The 22,710-nt window shown below is 41.1% G+C and overlaps 1 protein-coding gene across 1 annotated transcript in view; it reads left to right on the forward strand.

Moving 5' to 3' along the window:
- The window catches only part of LOC107983170 (complement receptor type 1), a 116,142-nt gene that overhangs the window by 87,854 nt on the left and 5,578 nt on the right, over positions 1 to 22,710 (forward strand). Inside the window, exons 27-34 of the mRNA XM_062979778.1 lie at positions 4,227 to 4,315; positions 5,271 to 5,471; positions 6,281 to 6,463; positions 6,882 to 7,028; positions 8,208 to 8,276; positions 17,727 to 17,777; positions 21,755 to 21,784; positions 22,626 to 22,701. Of these exons, the coding sequence (XP_062835848.1) occupies positions 4,227 to 4,315; positions 5,271 to 5,471; positions 6,281 to 6,463; positions 6,882 to 7,028; positions 8,208 to 8,276; positions 17,727 to 17,777; positions 21,755 to 21,784; positions 22,626 to 22,701 (846 nt within the window). The remainder of the gene's footprint in view (positions 1 to 4,226; positions 4,316 to 5,270; positions 5,472 to 6,280; positions 6,464 to 6,881; positions 7,029 to 8,207; positions 8,277 to 17,726; positions 17,778 to 21,754; positions 21,785 to 22,625; positions 22,702 to 22,710) is intronic.

The following is a 22,710-nucleotide window of genomic DNA, read 5'->3' on the forward strand; positions in this document are numbered from 1 at the left end:
GAATAATGTTCAGTTAATTTGAAGAAAGTCTCTTTGTCCAATCAAGTCTCTAGTCTCTAAGAATTGTCTCTGTGTAAAGAAAAGTCTGTAAAGAAAATCTCCATCTCTCACAGGGCTTTAGCTGTCATACTTAGTATACCCAGCGTGTGGGTGGGGTAGACTTAAACTGTTTTGGATTCCAAAACAGGCCTTCCAGTAATAATGCCTTATGGATCTCCATTTTTGGAAAACAGGCCTCTCAGTAACAATGCCTTATGGATCTCCAATTTAGGAACAGGAGTCCAAAAAAAAAAAAAAGCTGAAAAAGAAAGCAGGAAGACAGTGAGAGAGAATGGGGGAGGGGGAACGGATTACCCATCTGTCGATCATCCTGTTCGGCATCACTTTTGTCTCAGCCAATCTTGTTGAAATCCCTTGTCTCTCCACGGGTGGGGCAGGTAGGCCACTATTCAGCTCCCAAACGACCCCTCCATGGCCTCTTGAGAAATGATTCCTCCATGGGCCTTCTTTCGCGATCTGCAGTAATCCTTTTTACTCTGGTCCTGCTGCAATGGTTAACTTATTTTATTCTTTGTCACATTGCCTCCGTGCTATATCCTCCTTTTGGCTTAAAAAGCAAGGTTGTTAGATGGCATATGAAAAAGTCCCTCATTGTCTCTCAAATCCGTCAAAAATCCGAATTATTTGCAATGTCCCATTACAAAAGGTCCTATCCAGGAGAGTTGGGTCAAAATAGAAAATTGTATGTTGTTGAGTTGGTCAGCCCTTACAGCCTCCAGCCTGATGCCACACTCCATCACAGCCTTAGCACTCAGCAACACCTATAGGCCCTCCCAGGCCTCTCAATAAACATGTCTCATAGACTTCTGGGTTTATCCCATACAGGAGTTCAGGACCTGTAGCAAAAAACAATGAGAGGGAAAAGAAGGGGAGGGAAATACTCATCCTTCCAGGCTGTATGGCTCTTGAAGCACTCTCTCTAGTCGTTTCGCTCACATCCAAGGCAGGCCTCCTCAGAGGTTGTCCCTTTGACAACACACTCATCTGTCTTGAAATCCAACAAAATCTTTCTTCTCCGCATCTTTTTCTTTTCCTTTCCGCAAACGATTTAACAATCGTGTATCCACTTGCTGCAATGCAATCTTCCACTCCAGTCCTGCTGCAGTGTTAAACTTACTCAATTCCCCTTTTACACCGACTCGTTGAACAGCTCAAAATTTGTTAGTAACACACGTTGAAAAAGCCTCCTGCCGCTTCTCAAATCTGGCAAAATCCAGGCTGGGGGCGATGGGAAAAAAATGCCCCTATTTGCATGATCTAATGTCCCGTTTACAAAAGTCCTAGTCCTTCCTTTCCGTAACCTTTAGAAAGAGTTGGGCCAAAATCACAAAGTCCAGAATCCAAATCTCACAAAATTATTATGAAGCAACATAAGACGTAGCCAATTATATCATGTCTTTGGTTCTCAAAAGGATAACTTTTTATCACTTGGGCACTAGCTCCCTTTTTGAATAAAATGTCAATCAAAAATTTAAAAATCAATGTCAGTTCTTAATCCTTCTGTGTCAGGAATATGGGGTCAATTTTTTTTCAAAAACAAATATATATATATATATTTTCTTGCACTGCCAACTTGTGACAGTTTTCCATACAAAGTCTCTACAACCAATAACTCCTCTCCTTGTATTCCAAAGTGCTGCAAAAAAAAAGAACCTCCAACATTTCCCTATAACCTGTAAGGGGTTTAAAGTCTGTAGCACCATGTTCTCTAAAAACACTGAAGCATTGTTCTTTCAAAACAAGGATTTTTTTTTTCAAGCCTAAGACCATTTTTTTTTTCCAAAAAAAATATCTACAGCTTCCGAATTGCTTCTGAACAAATCTACTAACATTGTTTATAACTCTTTATGCATTTTGAATTCAACACATACATCTCATTCACACAAGGTCCACAGGAATTCTGATTAGTGGTTAGTTGTTTAGATAAAGTCACACACTCTATCTCAGCTCATGAAACATTCTCACCCAGTTGTCCCAAAATAAGTCCAAAAGCAAGGATTTAAAATCCAGGTGAAAGACAGAACCCCAATATATATATATATATACACACATTTACATCATCATTTTCTTTCTTTCTTTTTTTCATATTAAATTCACATTACATTTTTACAGCGGCTTTCATTGACCTTGGCTGTCCACTGGAATTCCATTATCTTTCTCTGGGCATTTCGCCTGAGTTTTAACAAGAATAACAGGGAGTTTTTACCTTGAACTGTTGCCAAGATTTTCCCACTATCTTTTTGGCATGAGGCCCAGGTGCAAAGGAAAACTTTTTAAGAAAACAGCCTTTGTTCCTCAGAAATAACAAGGAAAAAACTTTCTGAGCCTCAACACCACTTTAACTCCCTCCCTTTTTCTCGCCTCTCTGCAGCTTGTCAGCAAAAGCAAACTAACACAGACCCTCTTCGAATCAGATTTTTTTTCAACCGTAATAAAACATTTCTAGATATTTGTGCTCAACATTTTTTGTGTAAATCTATAGACTCATTTTTCATTTTCACTTCAATATTACCACGAAACATGCAGAACTTGAAACTCATTATTCCCCACACATGACAAAGAAATCAAACAGTTTTTTTTTTTTCCTTTCCCCGGGAGTTGCGACTCCTCATGAGCCCTGCACGACTTGGTCTTGGGGCACCCTCACAAGTCTTGTTCTCTGGGGAATTCCTTCTACGGCTCTACTTGCAACTGAGCCGAAATTGTCTAACATACACTGTAATGGGGTGGTGGATTTGAACCCACTGCCTCCCATCCTGCCTAATAGAGGGGACTGCCTTGGACTGGGCACCTGGACACTCAACGGTGTGTGTCAGGAATCACAAGACAGAACCCCTTTATACCTCCCTGGGAACCTTTGTGTCCCTCCCGGCGCTGTTCCCTTAGTGTCTCATTTTTAACCACTATACTTGCCAGATTGCTGTAGACGTCGGACCAACCTTCGCCCCTGGACTTTTCCCTGGATCCTTTTCCCTGCCTGGTTTCTTTGGAACCTCGCTGTCGTTGCGGCTCCCACCGTCGGCCGGCGTTGGCATCAGAGGCAAGTACCGCAGCCGGTCTTACAATATTCAGGGGCCCCTTCTCGTCTCACGGTAGTTGCCTCTGGCCCCCACCGCCGAGTTGGGACCGTCCCGCCAACGGGATCCGTCTCCGATCTCCTGGTCCGTCTTATTGTGGAATCACGTCGGGGTCACCAGAAAATGTAGCGGAAACCAGACTTCCCCTCTTCTCGGCTTGTGTGTCTGTGCGGACGCAGTGGAAGTAGGAGACAGACAACTGGAGGTTTTTTCCAAAGAAAGCAGTTTACTAAAAGTTTCCTGCAGCTGCAGAGGTTCATCCCACGCACAACTAGATGCTGAAAAGGGAGAACCCCGCAGACAGGGTCGAGTGTCTATTTATACAATTCAGTGGGTTCAGTTTACGACCGCCCACATATCAAACCATTGGTGCATATTTGTGGTGCAGTATTACATTTCATTACTTTCGTTTCTCTCAAAACACATGATTTCAGGGAAACCATGTGTTAACCCATCGGCTGTGTTCCTGGCCTGCTCGTACCTCCTTATATGGCCATTTCCTCCTACCCCTTCATTCCTGCCTTAGTAAAGGTAAAGGTTTCCCCTGATGTTAAATCCAGCCGTGTCCGACTCTGGGGGTTGGTGCTCATCTCCATTTCTAAGCCGAAGAGCCAGCGTTGTCCGTAGACACCTCCAAGGTCCTGTGGATGGCATGACTGCATGGAACGCCATTACCTTCCCCCTGGAGCGGTACCTATTGATCTACTTACATTTGCATGTTTTCGAACTGCTAGGTTGGCAGAAGCTGGAGCTAACAGCGGGTGCTCACTCCGCTCCCCGGGTTTGAACCTGGGACCTTTCGGTGGTCTGCAAGTTCAGCAGCTCAGCACTTTAACACACTGAGCCACCGGAGGTTCCTGAGCTGGTTATAATCCTACTGCTGATAAATTCTTATTCCTCTGTTGTGCTTAAGAGCTTTTGCTTTTATCATCTTTCATTTCTTTAGGAGTGGGCTGAGAAAGAGAACACATTAGAATATGAATACTCTCTCAAAAAAATAAGCCCAGTGGATTCAAGATATCGTGTATTTGCATACCTTTTTTTTTTTAACCTCTCGTGCACTAAAATATAAGACTATTCTCTCCTTAGGTTCAGATTACTGGGGCAAGCAACTTCTCGATGTATTTTGACTGCAAGCGGCTCAGTTGACTGGTCGAGAAGTCCTCCATATTGTGACAGTAAGATCATCTGTTCATTTACACTAGTTAGTATTTGCCTCAGTGCATTTCATTGTCATTTCCACATTGCCAATATTTAATTTGCCCAGGCTATTTCTGTATCTAAAAAACCTATCTAACGCCTGAACACTTAACTGAGAAGTAACTATGGACTAGCTTACATTCTCCCATATTCATCCTTTCCTCCCCTTGCTTTCTCAAGCAGTGTACAAGCATGATCTGATCCAGTATGCCTGCTTTAAGATTGTTGCCATCCAGTGTCTCTCAGGATGGCATATAATATGCTGAAATGAGTCCTGTTTCATTGCAAAATGCCATATGGCAGGGACTGACACTCAACAGTGGTACTTAGAAGACAGACGTTTTTTGAAAAGAAGGAGAAGAAAGCCTATAGGAAATGCCGTTGAAGTCAGGCTGAACTCTTTCTTTCTAGGAAAAGGTATAATTGAATTTGCCTCTTGATTGCAGTTATCAAGAGCATCCTTTGAGACTAAAACCATGCTTAATATACCTTTCTCTGCCTTTCCAATTGCCTTTTTCTTTTCCCAGGCACCTGATTTCTCTGTGCTTTTCTCTGCCTCCTCCATCCCTAGTTGCTGCCTTAGATGCTGCCCTATGCCATTTTTCATAGGGATTTACAAGCCTCATCATGCATTTGCAGATTCTCTGAGTCTTCGGAGGCTTACAGTCCCTACTAAAATGGCAGCAGCAGATATGGCAGCAAATAATCAATGGATAATCAAATAAAAATGAGGAGCTGATTGTTGTTGTGAATCATTTTGTACAGTTTGGGAGCAAAACAACATGCCGGGATTTTTTAAAGCGATTTGGGCTCACTGGCGGGAAGGGTGGAGAATGAAAATTGACCCTTTTTTGCAGATGCCTACCTGTGCTCTAGTTGATTTGTCTACAATTCTAATGTACGTGAACCATTGATGTTGACTCTCTTCCACAGAAATCGCTTGTAATCGCCCTCCTAGTATTTCCAATGGAGATCACAATGGTGACACATCTCTTGATAACTATCTGTATGGCGTAGTGGTAACCTACACTTGTTTCAAAGACTTTTCCCTTATTGGACATCCAAGTATTACCTGTACTGTTGCAGCAGATGGCAAAAACGGAAAGTGGAGTAGACCTCCACCTGAATGTAAAGGTGATGGGCATTCATGTTTTGATATCTTATGTGACATCACTTTGATTGCACAAAACTACTATAGTAAAAATATTTGTCATAGTGTAATCCACCAAACTAATTATGTGTTATGGATTTCAGTGAGGCTGCAAATATTTCAGTTGAAGTGGTGTGAGGATATCACTGAAATGTGTTGCTTTTTAAAAGTAGATCATTTGGACTTTTGTGGCCATTGCAGCAGGAGCAATTTAATTCCATAGTTTTCCTTTCTGCACCACAGTTAAGATAAACATCATGTAACAGTTATCATTATACAACAATAGATGGAGTGGATCCATCTCATCTTGTGATCACGATATACAACAGGCAGCATACAGAACTATCACAGTGTAGTGATTTGAATGTTAAGAGAAGGTTTCCAAGAGATAGGCTCCAAATCCCCACACAGCTGTAAACATTGGGTGAATGATCTTGGGCTAGTCTCTTTCTCAATTAGTGGCAGGTTGTGTTTGAATAAATCTTGCCAAGAAACCACTTGGATGGGGGCATCTCAAGTGAGGTGAACATGAGCAACAGCAATATACAGGAGGAAATCCCAGTTCAAGTTAAAATAATTACAACACAAAATAATGTAAGTTTAGCATTCTCTGACTTTATGACACACATAGAAAATGTAGCCACAATGGTAGTAACTTGCATATGTACGTTGTAATATTTGGTAGATTTAAAAGCACATGGGACTGTGCTTAATTGTTTTCAGATTTAAGGTTCCAGGTGCTTATTGGATAAGAACACTTGCTCATTCCATGCATTTTCTCTTCTCTTTCCAGTGGTCAATTGCCCCAGACCAAGCATTCCAGATGGAAGGCTAACAAGTCCATTTCAGCCTACATACAAGTATGACCATGTTTTACAATTTGTATGTAATGCTGGACACACTCTGGTAGGAAGTCAGTTTGTCAAATGTGGTGCTGACAACGAATGGCATCCTGAACTTCCAACTTGTGTCGAGGGTACGTATCTTACTATGTATACATGAATTTCAGAACAGTTGTGTTCCATTTGGCCATCAAACACCCTGTCTGCACAGGGATAGAATGGGAGTGGAAAGTTTTAAAAAGTGTGTATGGGGGGGGGGGGGAAGCGATGCAGTCTTATAAGTCTCATCTCTCCCACTCCCCATTTTTACTAAGTCTCCCCAAACAACCTCATGTTTTCTAAGAAAGGGGGACAAAGGTCAGATTCATTATGTTCTATGTCAAAAGGGGCCTGACTCCACCAAAACTGAAAGTGCTTGGAAGTCACAACTGGGGTGTTGGATTATCACAATTCTGGAGAACTACTAAAATAATTTGAAGTTGGGTCCATGCCAACCCTCTGATCAAATCACTTGCATTGATTGTATTCCTTTTTTCTTCTTTCTTTGGCTAGGTATATTTACAACTACCACCACTACTGGAGGTGGTGGAGGCGGCGAAGGCGGCGGCGGCGGAGGAGGCGGCGGTGGTGGAGGCGGCGGAGGCGGCGGCGGAGGAGGCGGTGGTGGTGAAGGCGGTGGTGGCAGTGGAGGAGATATGGGTAAGTTAAAATATGTTTGGATGACTGCTTCTTTTTTAGATGCAAGAAAGAGGAAACCAGGCTTGTATAACATGCTGGATTTTAGATTTGTTACTTTTAATGGTTCATTAATTATTATTTAACTTCTGAATTTTGTATCTTTATAAAATTGTCTTAAGGCACTTTGAGTCCCGAACTGGAAAAAAGCGGGATATAAATAAATATAGTGATGATTCTACTTTGAAATAAACACAGTGGTATCCTGTATCCACATCTTCTGTCTGTAACTTTGCATCAAAAAAAAAGTGACCAAAAACTTGACAAAATGACAATAATTAATGCATTTTATGGAAATGGCTTTATTCTGGCTTTTTAAATGTTGTGTTTTAATTGCTATTAGTCCTTAATTTTTAAGTGTTGCCCTAAATGCTTATTTGTTAAGATGTAATTTTAGCTTAGTGTCATCTAATTTGGTGTATTATCTCACTATTGTTTTATGTTCTTGTTTAATATGTTTCATTTGATTTATGTCATTGTTTTTTGGTTGCACTTTACGGCATTGAATGGTTGCCACTATTTGTTGTGAACTGCCCTGAGTCCCCAAGGGGAGATAGGATAGAATATATATTAAGTTGTTGTTGTTGTTGCTATTGTTGCTGTTGTTATTATTATTATACTCCAAATTAACCAAGTAAATATGTGGATGTTAATTATTCAATTTGAAAAAAAATAATTTTGTTGGCCTCTCATTGCCCCCAGCCATTGATGTATTTCAAGGAACATTGTATCTAGGAATGCATTACGTCCAAATATTCTATATCTGTTGCTGAATTTTGTATTAATTTCTTAGATTGTCTGTAAGGTATATTTCACAGATAAACCCTGTTCCACAGCTTTCTGTAGAATTAAGTTAAGATTGCCTTGATTTAAATGGATGTTTTGCCAGTGGGTATTTGTAATGACAGCCAAATGCATTAGCTGCAGTTTGCAGTAAGACAGCCTCCATGCATAAACAAAGTAGTCATGTGATATATATATATAGACAGTTTAACTTCCCAAAGACCATTTCTGAAGAGAAATTAATCTGGGTGAATCTCAAGAATGGCAGCCCATATGAACTTCTGTGACTCTTGAATGTAGGAAAAGGCCATTAATAAATGAGCAACCAAGACCTGTAAGTGCCTGTCTGTTGTTACACAGGGCCAACTGTAGGGCCAGCTCTAAGACCAACTTCTGAGACCACAGAAGGAACCATTACCAATGAAACTGGTAAACAATTGCTTTTAATTTTAATGGTGTTCTGTTTGTTTATTTGTTGCTAGCCTGAGCAAAATTCACAGCAGATTGTGTTGTCTCTGTTTCGTTTCATAGTGTATTGTATGTGAACAGGTAGCAGTAATAGTAGTGGTGGTGGTGGTAAATTTTATTTGTTACCCACCTCTCATCAAGGCTTGGGTTAAAATATATACATTAAACATGAGACCATTAAAACACACATATTAAAAGCATAGACCTAAGAAACACATTAAAATCATTCATACGGATAAAATGTAAGCTTAAATTCAAAGATGAAATCTGGCTAAGTGAATGTACTTTATTCAAAACTCGACAAGTGGCATCTGTTCAAGTATGAACTACTCTTAATGGCAGCAATTTGCAATTTTGAGCAAAGCCTTTCCTTGGCCCAGTATCCTTACGTTTTAACTGGAGCATATTATGATGGGTATTCTCCTAATTTATGAGGTTATTGTGGAGAGATGTGGCTAGGGCAAAGCTACATGGCAGGGGCGGCTCAAGCGGTAAGCAAACTACTCATTTGCGGAAGGCGCAATCCACTAGGGGGTGCAGTTGAGGCGCATCCAGGCACCCAGATTCCAGCTGCAAAAAGAGGGAGGAAGCTTCCCTCGTCGCCAAAGCCCATTGCAGCAAGGAAGGAGTTTGGGGCTTTGGGGAGCGAAACGCCACTTCCCTCCTTGCCCAAGCCCCAAACCCCTTCCTTGCAGTAAAGAAGGAGGCCTGGGGCTGGACGAGGAGAGAAGTGGTGAGTGACTGGTTTGGGGGCGGGGGGGGGGGGTCGCCAGAAATGCTTGCTTACACTTGGAAATTGCCTATGGTGATTCTGGCTACATCTCAGGGCAGTAGTGGCTAAACTGTTGGATACACACTGTGGTTTTGCTCTTTATATCTGTCCTCCTAAAATAACAACTCCTGTTCAAAGTTCTGGCCAGCATTGTGCTCTTCTTTTGCTTTGTCCGTCTGTTTTTTCCTTTTTCAACTAAAGCTTCTGTGTTGGTGTAGATCTTCATATATTGTACTTCACAGGGCTGTGTTTTGGGCAATTTATTCTGGGAATTTTTTGTCCAGGATAATTTGGTGATCTGGCAAACCTCAACATTTTCTTGCGATTGTAATACACTCAGAGACGGTTCAACCGTCAGGCAAACTAGGCAGTTGCCTGTGGCGCCATCTTGTTGGGGCGCCATAAGGCAACTCCTGGCTCCGCCGCTGCGCCTGCCTCCACAATGAAGGAGCCAAGGCGTTCGCCGGTTTGCAGAGCAGTCACCACTTCTCTGCTCTGCAAGGCGCTTTGCAGTGCGGAAGAGAGGAGAGGGAGCCACCCGCAAAGAAGGAGAGAGAGAGAGCCCAGGCACTTCAGTGCAGGAGCCAAGCCGGGAAGAAACATGCTTGATCGTTTCCCCACGTTTCCCTCCCTGCCTCTCTTTCCTTTGGAGCCTTGGCTTGACAAAAAACCGAGCTGGAAAGAAAGCGGTGGGGGAAGGGAGGAAGGAAAGCAGAGAATAGGGAAAGTGTGCTGCCGACAAGTGGACGAGCACGCTCCTGAGGCTGAAGCCGGCGACATCTCGCTTGGGTCTGTTGAAAAGGAGGCATTGGCGACCAGGGAGGCTGAAGGTCTTAGGGAGTCATCCCCCTCCCACTTCCCGCATGTGTGTGCCCTTTTGCTGGCGCTGGCCTCCTGCCCTCTTCCTGGCTCCCTCCCTCTTTGCCTCGTTCAATGTTTTAAATGTAAATAGGCGGTGGTGGGGGCAGAAGAGGCCTCCTCGCCTTTAAGCATATTATTGATGCAGAAGGGCTCCCAGCCTTCCCTCTCCCTCCCACGCAACATACACAAAAGTACAGGCCCACAGGCACGGAGCGAGAAGCCCCACGGTGCTCAGAGGCTGGGATTGCAAAGGAAAGGAGCCCCCAGTTGGAATGAGGATGATGACAATAATAGTTGAAATAATAATAGTTATTAAAGATCCCTGAAAGCTGACAGAGCTTGAAATAGCTCAGGCCTCTCCTTTGGATTCCCCCCAAAGTGTTCCTAAATCTGAGTTCAACCATGGAGAAAGCGCGGAAATGGATGACACTGCGACATCATCACCATTAACTTTATTTTTACCTTGCCTTTCTCCCCATAAAGATTCAAGGCAGCAAACATCTTCAGCTGGGCCTTTGAGCTGCCTTTTTCCCCTCAGAGAGCCTTTTCCCAGCCAAACGGGCCCTTCACTCATATCCTCTCCCCTCCCTCCCTCAACTGTGCATGTGCGCCCTGGGCCCAGCCCGTCTGCATGGAAAAGGGGACTGAGGGAAGAAGGGAAGAAGGAAGAGAAGAAGGAGGGGAGGGAGAGAGAGAGAGGAAGAGGAGGAGGAGAAGGTAGGCCAGGGCATGCCTCTGAGCATGGGCAGAGGGAGGTACTCTTTGGGGCCTGGCCACTCCACCTGGGACACTCCACCTTCACCCCCACTTCCTGCCATGGAGCACCCCCTGCCAATCATATATATGCATTTCAAAAGTATGGCATTTTCTCTGTTTTGACTCAGGCCCCTTCTATAATAATGATAATAATAATAATGATATAATAAAATAATGATATAATAATATAATATAATAATATAGTATATAATAATAATATTACAATAATAATAAAACAACAACAATAATAATAAAACTTTATTTCTATTCCACCCTATCTCCCCTCAGGGACTTTTTATAATATATTATAATAATATAATAATGCCATATAATATTATATAATATATAATATCATAATATAGTATAACAGTATAACAATAATAATATAATGGTAATATTATAATAATATTGTATAATAATATATAATATTATAATATAATATATAATAATATAATATAATATAATATCATATATAATAATATAATAATAATATAACAATGTGATAATATAATGGTAATATTATAATAATAAAATAATAAACCTTTATTTATATCCTGCTTTTCTCCCATAAAGGGACCCAAAGTGGCTTCCAGCTTGTTATAATGCAATTAAATGCAAAATAAAACCAACAACAATCAATAACAAATGCAATATAAAATCAACAACAATCAATAATAAGCAATTAGTAAAACATAAATAGAATCCTATAGAGACCTCGTAGGCCATCCAGTTGATTTAGCCAAGGAGCAGGAAAATCTCATTCAAAGCACCCCCGACAGATGGCCATCCAGCCTCTGCTTAAAAGCCTCCAAAGTAGAAGCCTCCATCACACTCCAGGGCAAGAGAGTTCCACTACTGAACAGCCCTTCTCACAGTGAGGAAGTTCTTCCTGATGTTCAGGTGGAATCTCCTTTCCTGTAGTTTGAAGCCCTTGTTCCATTGCGTCCTAGTCTCCAGGGCAGCAGAAAACAAGCTTGCTCCCTCCTCCCTAGGACTTCCCCTCACATCTTTATACATGTCTATCATGTCTCCTCTCAGCCCTCTCTTCTGCAGCCAAAACATGCCCAGCTCTGGATTATATGGCAGTGTGGAATCAGATAATCCAGTTCAAAGCCGATATTGTGGATTATCTGCCTTGATATATACAGCTGGGTGGAAGAATAGGCATTAAAATCACCGCATTGCAGCCAAGACAAGCAGAGCATGGGTCACTTAAAACCAACAGACAGGTTTGTAGCATGACTTATCATTAAACATACCTGATTATTAAACATGACATCTCTTTGTACAGAGACACACAAGATCTTCCAAAAACCAGTTTATCCATCCCTTCTGCCTCTTCTCTCTCTCTCTCTCTCTCTCTTTGGGGACATCTACACTGTAGGATTAATGCAGTTTGACCCCATTTTAACTGCCGTGGCTCAATGCTATAGAATCAAGGGAGCTGTGGTTTGGTGAGATCCCAGCACTCTTTGGCAGAAAATAATAATAATGATGATGATGATGATGATGATGATGATGTGTTGTCAAAGGCTTTCATGGCCAGAATCACTGGGTTGCTGTGAGTTTTCCAAGCTGTATGGCCATGTTCCAGAAGCATTCTCTCGTGACGTTTCACCCACATCTATGGCAGGCATCCTCGGAGGTTGAGGTCTGTTGGAGACTGGGGAAGAACCTACAGCCCGAAAAACCTACAGCAATCCAAAAAAATACACTGCTTTCTCAAAAGTGGGGCCCCTGGTGGCACAGTGTGTTAAAGCACTGAGCTGCTGAACTTGCAGACCAAAAGGTCCCAGGTTCAAATCCCGGGGGTGGAATAAGCGCCCGCTGTTAGCCCCAGCTCCTGCCAACCTAGCAGTTCAAAAACATGCAAATGTGAGTAGATCAATAGGTACCGCTCCGGCGGGAAGGTAACGGCGCTCCATGCAGTCATTCCGGCCACATGAACTTGGAGGTGTCTATGGACAACGCCAGCTCTTCAGCTTAGAAATGGAGATGAGCACCAACCCCCAGAGTCGGTCACGACTGGACTTAATGTCAGGGGAAAACCTTTACTTTTACCCTTCTAAAGTTTTAATTTGTATTTATTTTACTCTTGGTAACTGAGGGTGATATATACATTTTAGGACCTAAGTACCCTAAAAGTACCAACTCCCATCTGATTTTGGAAGCTAAGCAGAATCAGCCATAGTTAGTACAGTAGAGTCTCTCTTATCCAACCTTCACTTATCCAACGTTCTGGATTATCCAATGCAGTTGGCCTCCCACTCGGATCCACAGCTATTTCTTTAGGCAGCAAGGACTGAAGTTTTTACGGATTTAACTTCTGACCATGTTGTTACTGGAAGTTTATTTTATATAATTCTATCTTTATTTGCAGTCAATTTGTTAATAGCCAATGTTTTTGTAGTCAATGTTTTCAATACATTGCAATGTTTGGTGCTAAATTTGTAAATATAGTAATTACTACATAACATTACCATGTATTGAACTGCTTTTTTTGTCGATTTGTTGTAAAACATGATGTTTGGGTGCTTAATTTGTAAAAATCATAATGTAATTTGGCATTTAATAGGCTTTTTTCTTAATTCACTGTTATTAGTATTATGTATATGAATATAGTACTACTATTAGTGATAATATATTATGAATGTGTTAATAATAATAGTACAGTAGAGTCTCACTTATCCAAGCTAAACGGGCTGGCAGAAGCTTGGATAAGTGAATATGTTGGATAATAAGGAGAGATTAAAGAAAAGCCTATTAAACATCAAATTAGGTTATGATTTTACAAATTAAGCACCAAAACTTCATGTTATACAACAAATTTGACAGAAAAAGTAGTTCAATACGCAGTAATGTTATGTTGTAATTACAATATTTATGAATTTAGCACCAAAATATCACAATATATTGAAAACATTGACTACAAAAATGGCTTGGATTATCCAGAGGCTTGGATAAGCGAGGCTTGGATAAGTGAGACTCTACTGTATATTGTTGTGATAACAATATATTATTAATATTTGTCTGTGCACATATTATTAGTATTTTTTTGAGCGATTGGTTTGGGGGGGGGGGCAAAATTGGGGGGGGGGCGCCAAAATTCTGTTCGCCTACTCTTGAAAATTTTCTAGGGCCGGCTCTGAATACACTTTATTTATGTTCCGCTCTTCTTCCCTAGGGGACTCAGAGCAAATTACAGCATTTACATAGGCAAACGTTCAGTGCCTTTACAGTCATATAGAAATGAGGCATATAAACAAAGGCAAAGGCTTCTCCTTTCATTACTGGCTTCTAGAGGTAGTGCTCATTTCTGGCTCTGGGGAGGTGCTTTTTCTCCATTTTCAAGCCAGGGAGCTTGCGTTGTCATCTCCTGGTCATGTGGCCGGCAAGACTGCTGGGAGTGTCTCTTTGCCTTTTCCTTATTTATCCACTCACGTTTGCATGATTTCAAACTGCTAGGTTGGCAGGAGATAGAGCTTCACAGATGGGAGCTCACCCTGTCTTGCTGTTCATCCAACCTTCAGGTCAGCAGTTGAGCAGCACGAGGGTTTAACCCATTGCAACACCTCCCTCTTGTTCTTGTCTACCTGTAATCCAGCTGGATTCAACCATCTGAGTTTACTGTTAGAAGCAGATAAAACAAACTGCTAGTGCTCCAAGGATGTCGCAAATTAAAACTAACATAAACAATTTCTGCACAAACGTTGGTGGGAAGATAGATTGTGGGGAAGCATGGGGCATAAGTAGGAATATTTTCTTTTTTGATGAGTCAATAACGTGATTTTTTTACAGGGCACATTCGCTGTGTCTAGTGCTGGCAGTGCATGTCTCAAGACCACTTTTTGCACCCACTATTAAAAATGAGTGCAAATCACGCACACACACACACACAGAAATGTCAACCCCCCCCCCCCCCCAAAAACCCAAGTGCACCTGTGTCCTCATATGGTGTCGATGTTTTATTTTAATTATGCACACTTTGGCACTTTCAGATTTGGTGCAATTTGCAATAAGTGCTAAGGGTGCAAATTTATCCCTGCCAAATATGATACCCCAAACCCTTCCCTAATCCTGTTGCTTACTTCTCTTTTTTGTGTTTAAAATGGCTTTGCTACTTCATGTATTGCAAAGATTGACCTTCAGCTTCCTTTCCATTTTTGTTTTCTTTCTGTAGAAAATCCTAAGTCTGTATGTGAGAAGGCAGCATGGCCAGGCAAATAGAGGTGAAGGTTTTGATTTCTAGCATGTCCAGCCAAAATATATTTGTAAAAATTAGTAGATTACCAGGGAAAGTAGAGGGAGGAAGAGACATACACACAGAGAGAAAGAAAGTGAGATAGAGAGAGAGAGAGAGAGAGAAGAGAGAGGAGAAGAAGAAGAAGAAGAAGAAGAAGAAGAAGAAGAAGAAGAAGAAAAGATAGAAATAAATATATATATACAAAGTAAATCAAGGCTAGACATATACATTGATATATCCTGACCTTGTCTCCAAATATAATATAGTGATACTTTGATCTAAGAGTTTTATTGGTTCTGTGACCAAGCTCTTAACTCAAAATGCTCTTATCTCAAAGCAGCTTTGCCCATTGGAATGCAATTAATTGGTTCCAGCCCCCTGAACCCCCCCACCCATTTTTATTACGTGTTTTTAAATAAGAAAATGTACTTTATAAATAACAAGTAATATATGAATGCACATTCACAGGAAACAATAAAAAAAGAAATATAAACTTTGAAATGGTAAAGGCACAAAGTTGTAGCAAGGAAGCACAAAGTGAAGAGACAGAAGCATCATTTCCTTCATACTGTACTCATTCCAGCCTCCCTCTCTCTTGCTGTTTCTCCCTCTCTCTCTTCATGAAACTAAACATGCTAGAATAAAAAACCACAAAATGGACAAGAGCAAAGCGGACAACAATCTCCCAAAGCAGACAAGAGCACGAGGCACGGAGGCTGCTCCCTTGAAGCCCTAAAGCCCTGTACTCTTGCACTAGCACTCTCTCTGGCACTAGCTCTTAACTCAAATACTGCTCTTATGTCAAAGTGAAACCTGGGCAGAGCAAATGCTCTTAAGTAGAGGTTCCACTATATATAATCCTTTTGGTTATTCCCAACTAGAGTAAACCCACTGAATCAGTTCTTAAATGGTGAGTCAGTGTGTAGATAAGTCTAATGCAGGGGTCCCCAAACTAAGGCCCGGGGGCCGGATGTGGCCCTCCAAGGTCATTTACCTGGCCCCCGCCCTCAGTTTTATAATATAATATTTTATATCAATTTTAATAATATAATATATTGTATATACATATAATATTGATAATAATCTTATGTTATACAATATAATACTAATAGTAATGCCATATAATAATATTAATTATATATTACATATTATATAATAGTATAGTGGTATAGTTCAATATAGTAATGTATAATGCTAATATTGTGTTATGCTAATAATATATTGTATGTACATACAGCTGCTCTGAGTCCCCTTCGGGGTGAGAAGGGTGTGATACAAATGTAGTAAATAAATAATAAATAAATAAATAAATAAATTTTAGACTTAGGCTCGCCCAAAGTCTGAAATGACTTGAAGGCACACAACAACAACAACAACAACAACAACAACAACAACAACCCTAATTAACTTGACTATCTCATTGGCCAGAAGCAGGACCACACTTCCCATTGAAATCCTGATCAATGTATGTTGGTTAAAATTGTTTTTATTTTTAAATATTGTATTGTTCTTTCATTTTTCTTGTTGTTGTTGTTGTTGTTCTTGTTCTTGTTGTTTTTGCACTACAAAATAAGACATGTGCAGTGTGCATCGGAATTGTTTTTTGTTTTTTTTCTAAAGATAATCCGGCCCCTCAACAGTCTGAAGGATTGTGGACCGGCCCTCTGCTTTAAAAGTTTGAGGACCTCTGGTCTAATGGAATCAGTGGCTCTACTCTAGTCAAAACTAGCAAAGGGGTTTAAGATTTATTATGGTGATCTTAATAGGTAGCAGGAGAAATAAGAACCATCTGTGAGTAAACCAGGGATTAGGGAAAAGAGGAAGGGGCATTTATTTTCTGGCTTACTATAGCACCCCAGCCAGTATAGCTACTGAATTTTAGAATAAATGTGTGAGGAGAGGAACAGGAGGCATTTATGGTGTGGGTGGAGAGTGGGAATCAAGAGAAGGGAAATTTCTGAGCACATAACATGCAGTAGAAGGGAGTGATGTAGAGCAACTCAATTCTATCTGTAATTTTTGGTGTCTGTGTGTTTTCTATGGTGTTTTTCTTGTGGGGTGTCTGCCTTGTTTGTAGTATTGTACTTTGGGCATTGAATTTTGCCAACTTCTGTAAGTCACCTTGAGTCCCCTCGGGTGAGAAAGGCGGGGTAGAAATGTTGTAATTAAATAAAATAAATAAATTGTGTTGTTTCTTGGTGGTTGTTTATTTGGGGGGTTGGGGGATATTTACAGTGCATGTGCAATAATTTTGTTGAGTTTTGCCACCCATGGCCAACCTTCAGTGGCGGAAACCATGACATGACTTATTTTGAGTAACAAGCAGACAACAATGGCCAACCTTCGATGGTGGAACCCATAGCATTTTCTCAAATGTCAAAATATATTCAAGGACCCAAGCATTGATGCTTGTTACAGTGCACGTCTATTATCCCATATCTCGTAACTGTTTTGATAAATGAAATAAAGCCTGGTGGGCAGTAGTTGGAGGTTATGGGGCCATAGGGGCTCCATAACCTCAAACTACTGCCCACCAAGCTTTAGGTAGGTTGTACCTTAATGGTAGATTGTATCTTAAGGGACCCAAATAGTACATTTGTGGGGCGGGTCTGATAAAAAAAGATCTTGGCACTCCCTTTGGTTTTGTCCACCTCTGCATAACTTACATATTCTTTTTCTCTGCATGGGGGATCTCTCTTTATTTGGTGATTTTTTTTCTATTTTTCTTTTTAAACCTGTGCTGCTTGTCATTAACCTCAAAAGTGGCTTTTTCATATAGGACCTACACAAAGTCTGGATGGAACAGTTCCTGGTGGTGAATCAGATAAAGGTAGCAAACCAGCTGTCCTTTTTGGACTTCTAATAGGCAACACAGTGGGGTTGCTGGTAGGGTTAGTTAATTTTGTTGTTCTAGAATCATAGAATCATAGAATAGTAGAGTTGGACGAGACCTCATGGGCCATCTAGTCCAACCCCCTGCTAAGAAGCAGGAAATCGCATTCAAAGCACCCCCGACAGATGGCCATCCAGCCTCTGCTTAAAAGCCTCCAAAGAAGGAGCCTCCACCACAGACCGGGGGAGAGAGTTCCACTGCCGAACAGCTCTCACAGTGAGGAAGTTCTTCCTGATGTTCAGGTGGAATCTCCTTTCCTGTAGTTTGAAGCCATTGTTCCGCGTCCTAGTCTGCAGGGCAGCAGAAAACAAACTTGCTCCCTCCTCCCTATGACTTCTCCTCACATATTTGTACATGGCTATCATGTCTCCTCTCAGCCTTCTCTTTTGCAGGCTAAACATGCCCAGTTCTTTAAGCCGCTCCTCATAGGGCTTGTTCTCCAGACCCTTAATCATTTTAGTCGCCCTCCTCTGGACGCTTTCCAGCTTGTCAACATCTCCCTTCAACTGCGGTGCCCAAAATTGGACACAGTACTCCAGGTGTGGTCTGACCAAGGCAGAATAGAGGGGGAGCATGACTTCCCTGGAGCTAGATGCTATACCCCTGTTTATGCAGGCCAGAGTCCCATTGGCTTTATTAGCTGCTGCATCACATTGTTGGCTCATGTTTAACTCGTTGTCCACGAGGACTCCAAGGTCTTTGTTAGGTTTTACAATGTACTGAGTCATGCACTGCTAATGGGCTTCTATTGGGAATCATTTGGGGAATGTGTTTGGGCCTACTCTAGGTGATTGTCAATGATGCAATCCTGAGTTTGGGTTGGGTTAATTAGTTGGTAACCAATCAGTGATTACTATGAGTATGTATTGTATATAAGGAACCATGTTCAATGTATTTCCCCCCCCTTTCCTTTCCTTTTGATGTCGTGACGTCTATATGTAATTAAACCTACTACTACTTGGACAAGATACTACGTTCTGTGGTGAGCCCATACTGCTGTCAAGCCAGGCGTCCCCCATTCTGTATCTTTGCATTCCATTTTTTCTGCCGAAGTGAAGTATCTTGCATTTGTCCCTGTTGAACTTCATTTTGTTAGTTTCGGCCAATCTCTCTAGAGATCGTTTTGAATTCTGCTCCTGTCTTCTGGAGTGTTAGCTATCCCTCCCAGTTTGGTGTCGTCTGCAAACTTGATGATCGTGCCTTCTAACCCTTCGTCTAAGTCGTTAAAGATGTTGAACACAACCGGGCCCAGGACGGAGCCCTGTGGCACTCCAAATGTCACTTCTTTCCATGATGAAGATGACGCATTGGTGAGCACCCTTTGGGTTCATTCGCTTAGCCAATTACAGATCCACCTAACTGTAGTTTTGTCTAGCCCACATTTTACTAGTTTGTTTGCTAGAAGGTCGTGGGGGACTTTGTCGAAGGCCTTACTGAAATCCAGGTATGCTACATCCACAGCATTCCCTATATCGACCCAACTCGTAACTCTATCGAAAAAAGAGATCAGATTAGTCTGGGATGACTTGTTTTTGGTAAATCCGTGTTGACTATTAGCAATGACCGCATTTGTTTCTAAGTGTTCGCAGACCACTTCCTTAATGATCGTTTCCAGAATCTGGTATCGACATGAGCCTGACCGGACGGTAATTGTTTGGGTCGTTCTTTTTTCCCTTCTTGAAGATAGGGACCACATTAGCCCTCCTCCAGTCTGCTGGGACTTCTCCCATTCTCCAAGAACTCTCGAAGATAATTGCCAGTGGTTCTGAAATAACTTCAGCTAGTTCCTTCAATACTCTTGGATGTAGCTGATCTGGCCCTGGGGACTTGAATTCGTTTAGAGAGGCCAGGTGTTCCTGGACAACTTGTTTCCCTGTTTGGGGTTGGATTTCCCCCAATCCTTCGTCCATTCCATGTTGCTGAGGTTGAAGATGGCTTTCTTTTTGTGAGAAGATCGAGGCAAAGAAGGCATTAAGTAGTTCTGCCTTTTCCCTGTCCCTTGTCACCATCACCCCATCTTCTCCTCGCAGTGGCCCTATCGCCTCCTTGTTCTTCCTTTTTCTACCAACGTAAGCAAAAAAGCCTTTTTTGTTGTTTTTATGTCCCTGGCAAGCCTGAGCTCATTTTGCGCTTTAGCCTTGCGAACCTTTTCCCTACAGGAGTTGGCAAAACGTTTGAATTCGTTGGGATTTCTCCCCTTTTCCACTTCTTGTGCATGTCTCGTTTGAGTTTTAGCTCGGTTAGAAGTTCTTTGGACATCCATTCTGGCTTCTTCGCACTTGTCTTATTTTTTTTCCTTTGTTGGCACTGTTTGCATTTGCGCCTTGAGTATTTCACTTTTAAAAAACTCCCATCCATCATTAACTCCCTTGTTTTCTAATATTGGCGTCCATGGAATGCCGCTCAGTAATTCCTTCATTTTTTGGAAGTCAGCTCTCTTAAAGTCCAGAATGCGTGTTTGACTTGTCTTAGTTTCAGCCTTCCTTTGTATGGCAAACTGCAGGAGCACATAGTCACTTGCCCCTAAGGATCCGACCACTTTGACCGTATTAATCAGGTCTTCCACATTTGTTAAGATTAGATCAAGAGTTGTTGATCCCCTTGTTGCCTTTTCTACCTTCTGGACCATAAAATTGTCTGCAAAGCAAGTGAGGAATTTGTTGGACTTTGTACTCTTGGCCGAGTTTGTTTACCAGCAGATATCGGGATAGTTGAAATCACCCATGACTACTATATCTATTTTTTGTGCCTGTTTGGTCAGCTGTTGGCAGAAAGCTTCATCAAGTCCTTCATCCTGACTCGGAGGTCTATAGTAGACACCCACAACAAGATCTTTTTGAGTCCCGGTTCCCTTGATTCTTATCCAGATGCTTCCAAGCTGGTTTCCCGGATTACAGTCTTGCATTTCTTCTGCAACATAACTGTTTTTGACATATAAAGCTACTCCCCCTCTCTCTCATTAATTTTCTTGAAACAGTGTCCCATGAAGTTCACTTTCCATGCAATACTGAGTAAATAATTATGGTTGGCTTCTGGTTAATGCACAGAAATCTCAGTGCAGTATTAGATTTCAGCTTGGCTTTTTTAAACTAATGTTTTTCAGCAACACATTTTAGGTTGCTATTCTTTACCCACTTAGCCAGTTACTCTGGGTTAAGTCCCACAGAACTAAATGGAACTTGTTACCAAGTAGAGGCCTGAAGTGTTAGCATTTTCTCCAGTCCAGTGGTGAATGTAGATGTGGTGTTGGCAGTTTATTTAGCACTCCAAAGAATGTCTAAGCTGAAAAAGATCCCCTCGGCTTATACTCGAGTGAGGGTCCTGGCTGGCTTCTTTTCAGGTCGGCTTATACTTGAATATATAGGTATTCAGAGTTGAACAGTCTTATCTTATTAAAGTCTTATCTTAAATTACAGTTTTATTCAAAAACATTTAACCTACTAATGCAATTTTATTAATATCTATTTTTACTTTGAATTTGACCCGTAGCTGCTGCATTTCCCACCCTCATCTTATACTCAGGTCAATAAGTTTTCCAGTTTTTGTGGTAAAATTAGGTGCCTCAGCTTATATTCAGGTCGGCTTATACCCGAGTATTTACGGTATTCTCCTTGTACAAACAATTCACTTACGCCGTGGCAATTGGACTTTTTGACTACTAAAAACACAATTTATGAAATGACAATTTCAAAAAAATTGAGGAAAATAGTTGCAAAATAGTTTTATTTCCAGTGAAAGTCTAATCATTGTAATCTTTTTAATTGAACAACATCTGAAATTTGGATTATCTCCTAAATCTTCATGACACACGTTTTAATATCCTTTGGCTTAGCTAGAGAAAGATTGGATATCCCTACTGCACGCTGTTGAAACATCAAATTTCTCATCTTTTTGTTTTTTCTCTTTCACTTTAGAAAGTAGCAACACCTTAGCAATTGTCATTGGTAAGTATTTCCAGCATTAGAAATTTTAATATAGTTAATATGGTAATCCTTGAGTGCTTGGTGGAATTTGACTTTAAAAAACTGAATACTGTGGGTCTCTTCTCATTAAACCATGTTGTGGTGCAACCGTGAAAACTCACATTTGGAGGAAATTGTAAATATCTTTACCCAGAGTTCTTGCAGATGCACAAAAGGTGGCTCCAAATACAGTTCTGTGGATAGAGATTTCAAAATGAATGTTCAGTTTCTGAATTAAGGTATGTCTGTCTGTCTTTGCAGACAACCTTTTGTGTCCTGCATTACAATGTAACTGAACTAATGTACTTGAGTAATTTTAATGTCCCTTGAAAAATTCTGGATCACACTTGGGCATGTTACTTGCATTAAAATATTGCTTGGGCTGTTAAGAGGAATTTAAAAATGGCACATCTTAATGAGTACGTAATAGGAGGCTTCCTGGCTCTGCTGTGAAGGCAACTTGCATTTGATACAAGATTAGGATTTGGATATTGGACACACTTTCTGTGAAATATTCAGACAAATAAGGTCCCATCTTCAGCATCATAGTCAATAATTTCTCTGCCAGGTTTCTCTGCAATCCCTCCCTGAAAAGAAGACAGTTTTTCCTTCTCATCAATTTAACAGGAAGACTATGTTTAATATAATACAGTGTAATCCTGGTTGGACATTTAGCCTTAAACCTATCTTAAAGTTCCTATTGGGCACTTTCAGTGGCTTACTAGGCTCTTCCTGAACAGAAAAAACCTGTTACTTTGCCTTGTCCACCATTACGTACCGGATATCACTGAGTTTCTTTTTCTTTCTCTTTTCCCTTTCCCAGGTGTCGTGCTTAGTATTCTTATTCTTGCTGCAGCAGGTTCATATGTGATATACAAAAGATTTTACAGAAAAGAGGGGTGAGTCAG

Source organism: Anolis carolinensis, chromosome 4 (assembly GCF_035594765.1).
Source record: "Anolis carolinensis isolate JA03-04 chromosome 4, rAnoCar3.1.pri, whole genome shotgun sequence".
NCBI lineage: Eukaryota > Metazoa > Chordata > Lepidosauria > Squamata > Dactyloidae > Anolis > Anolis carolinensis.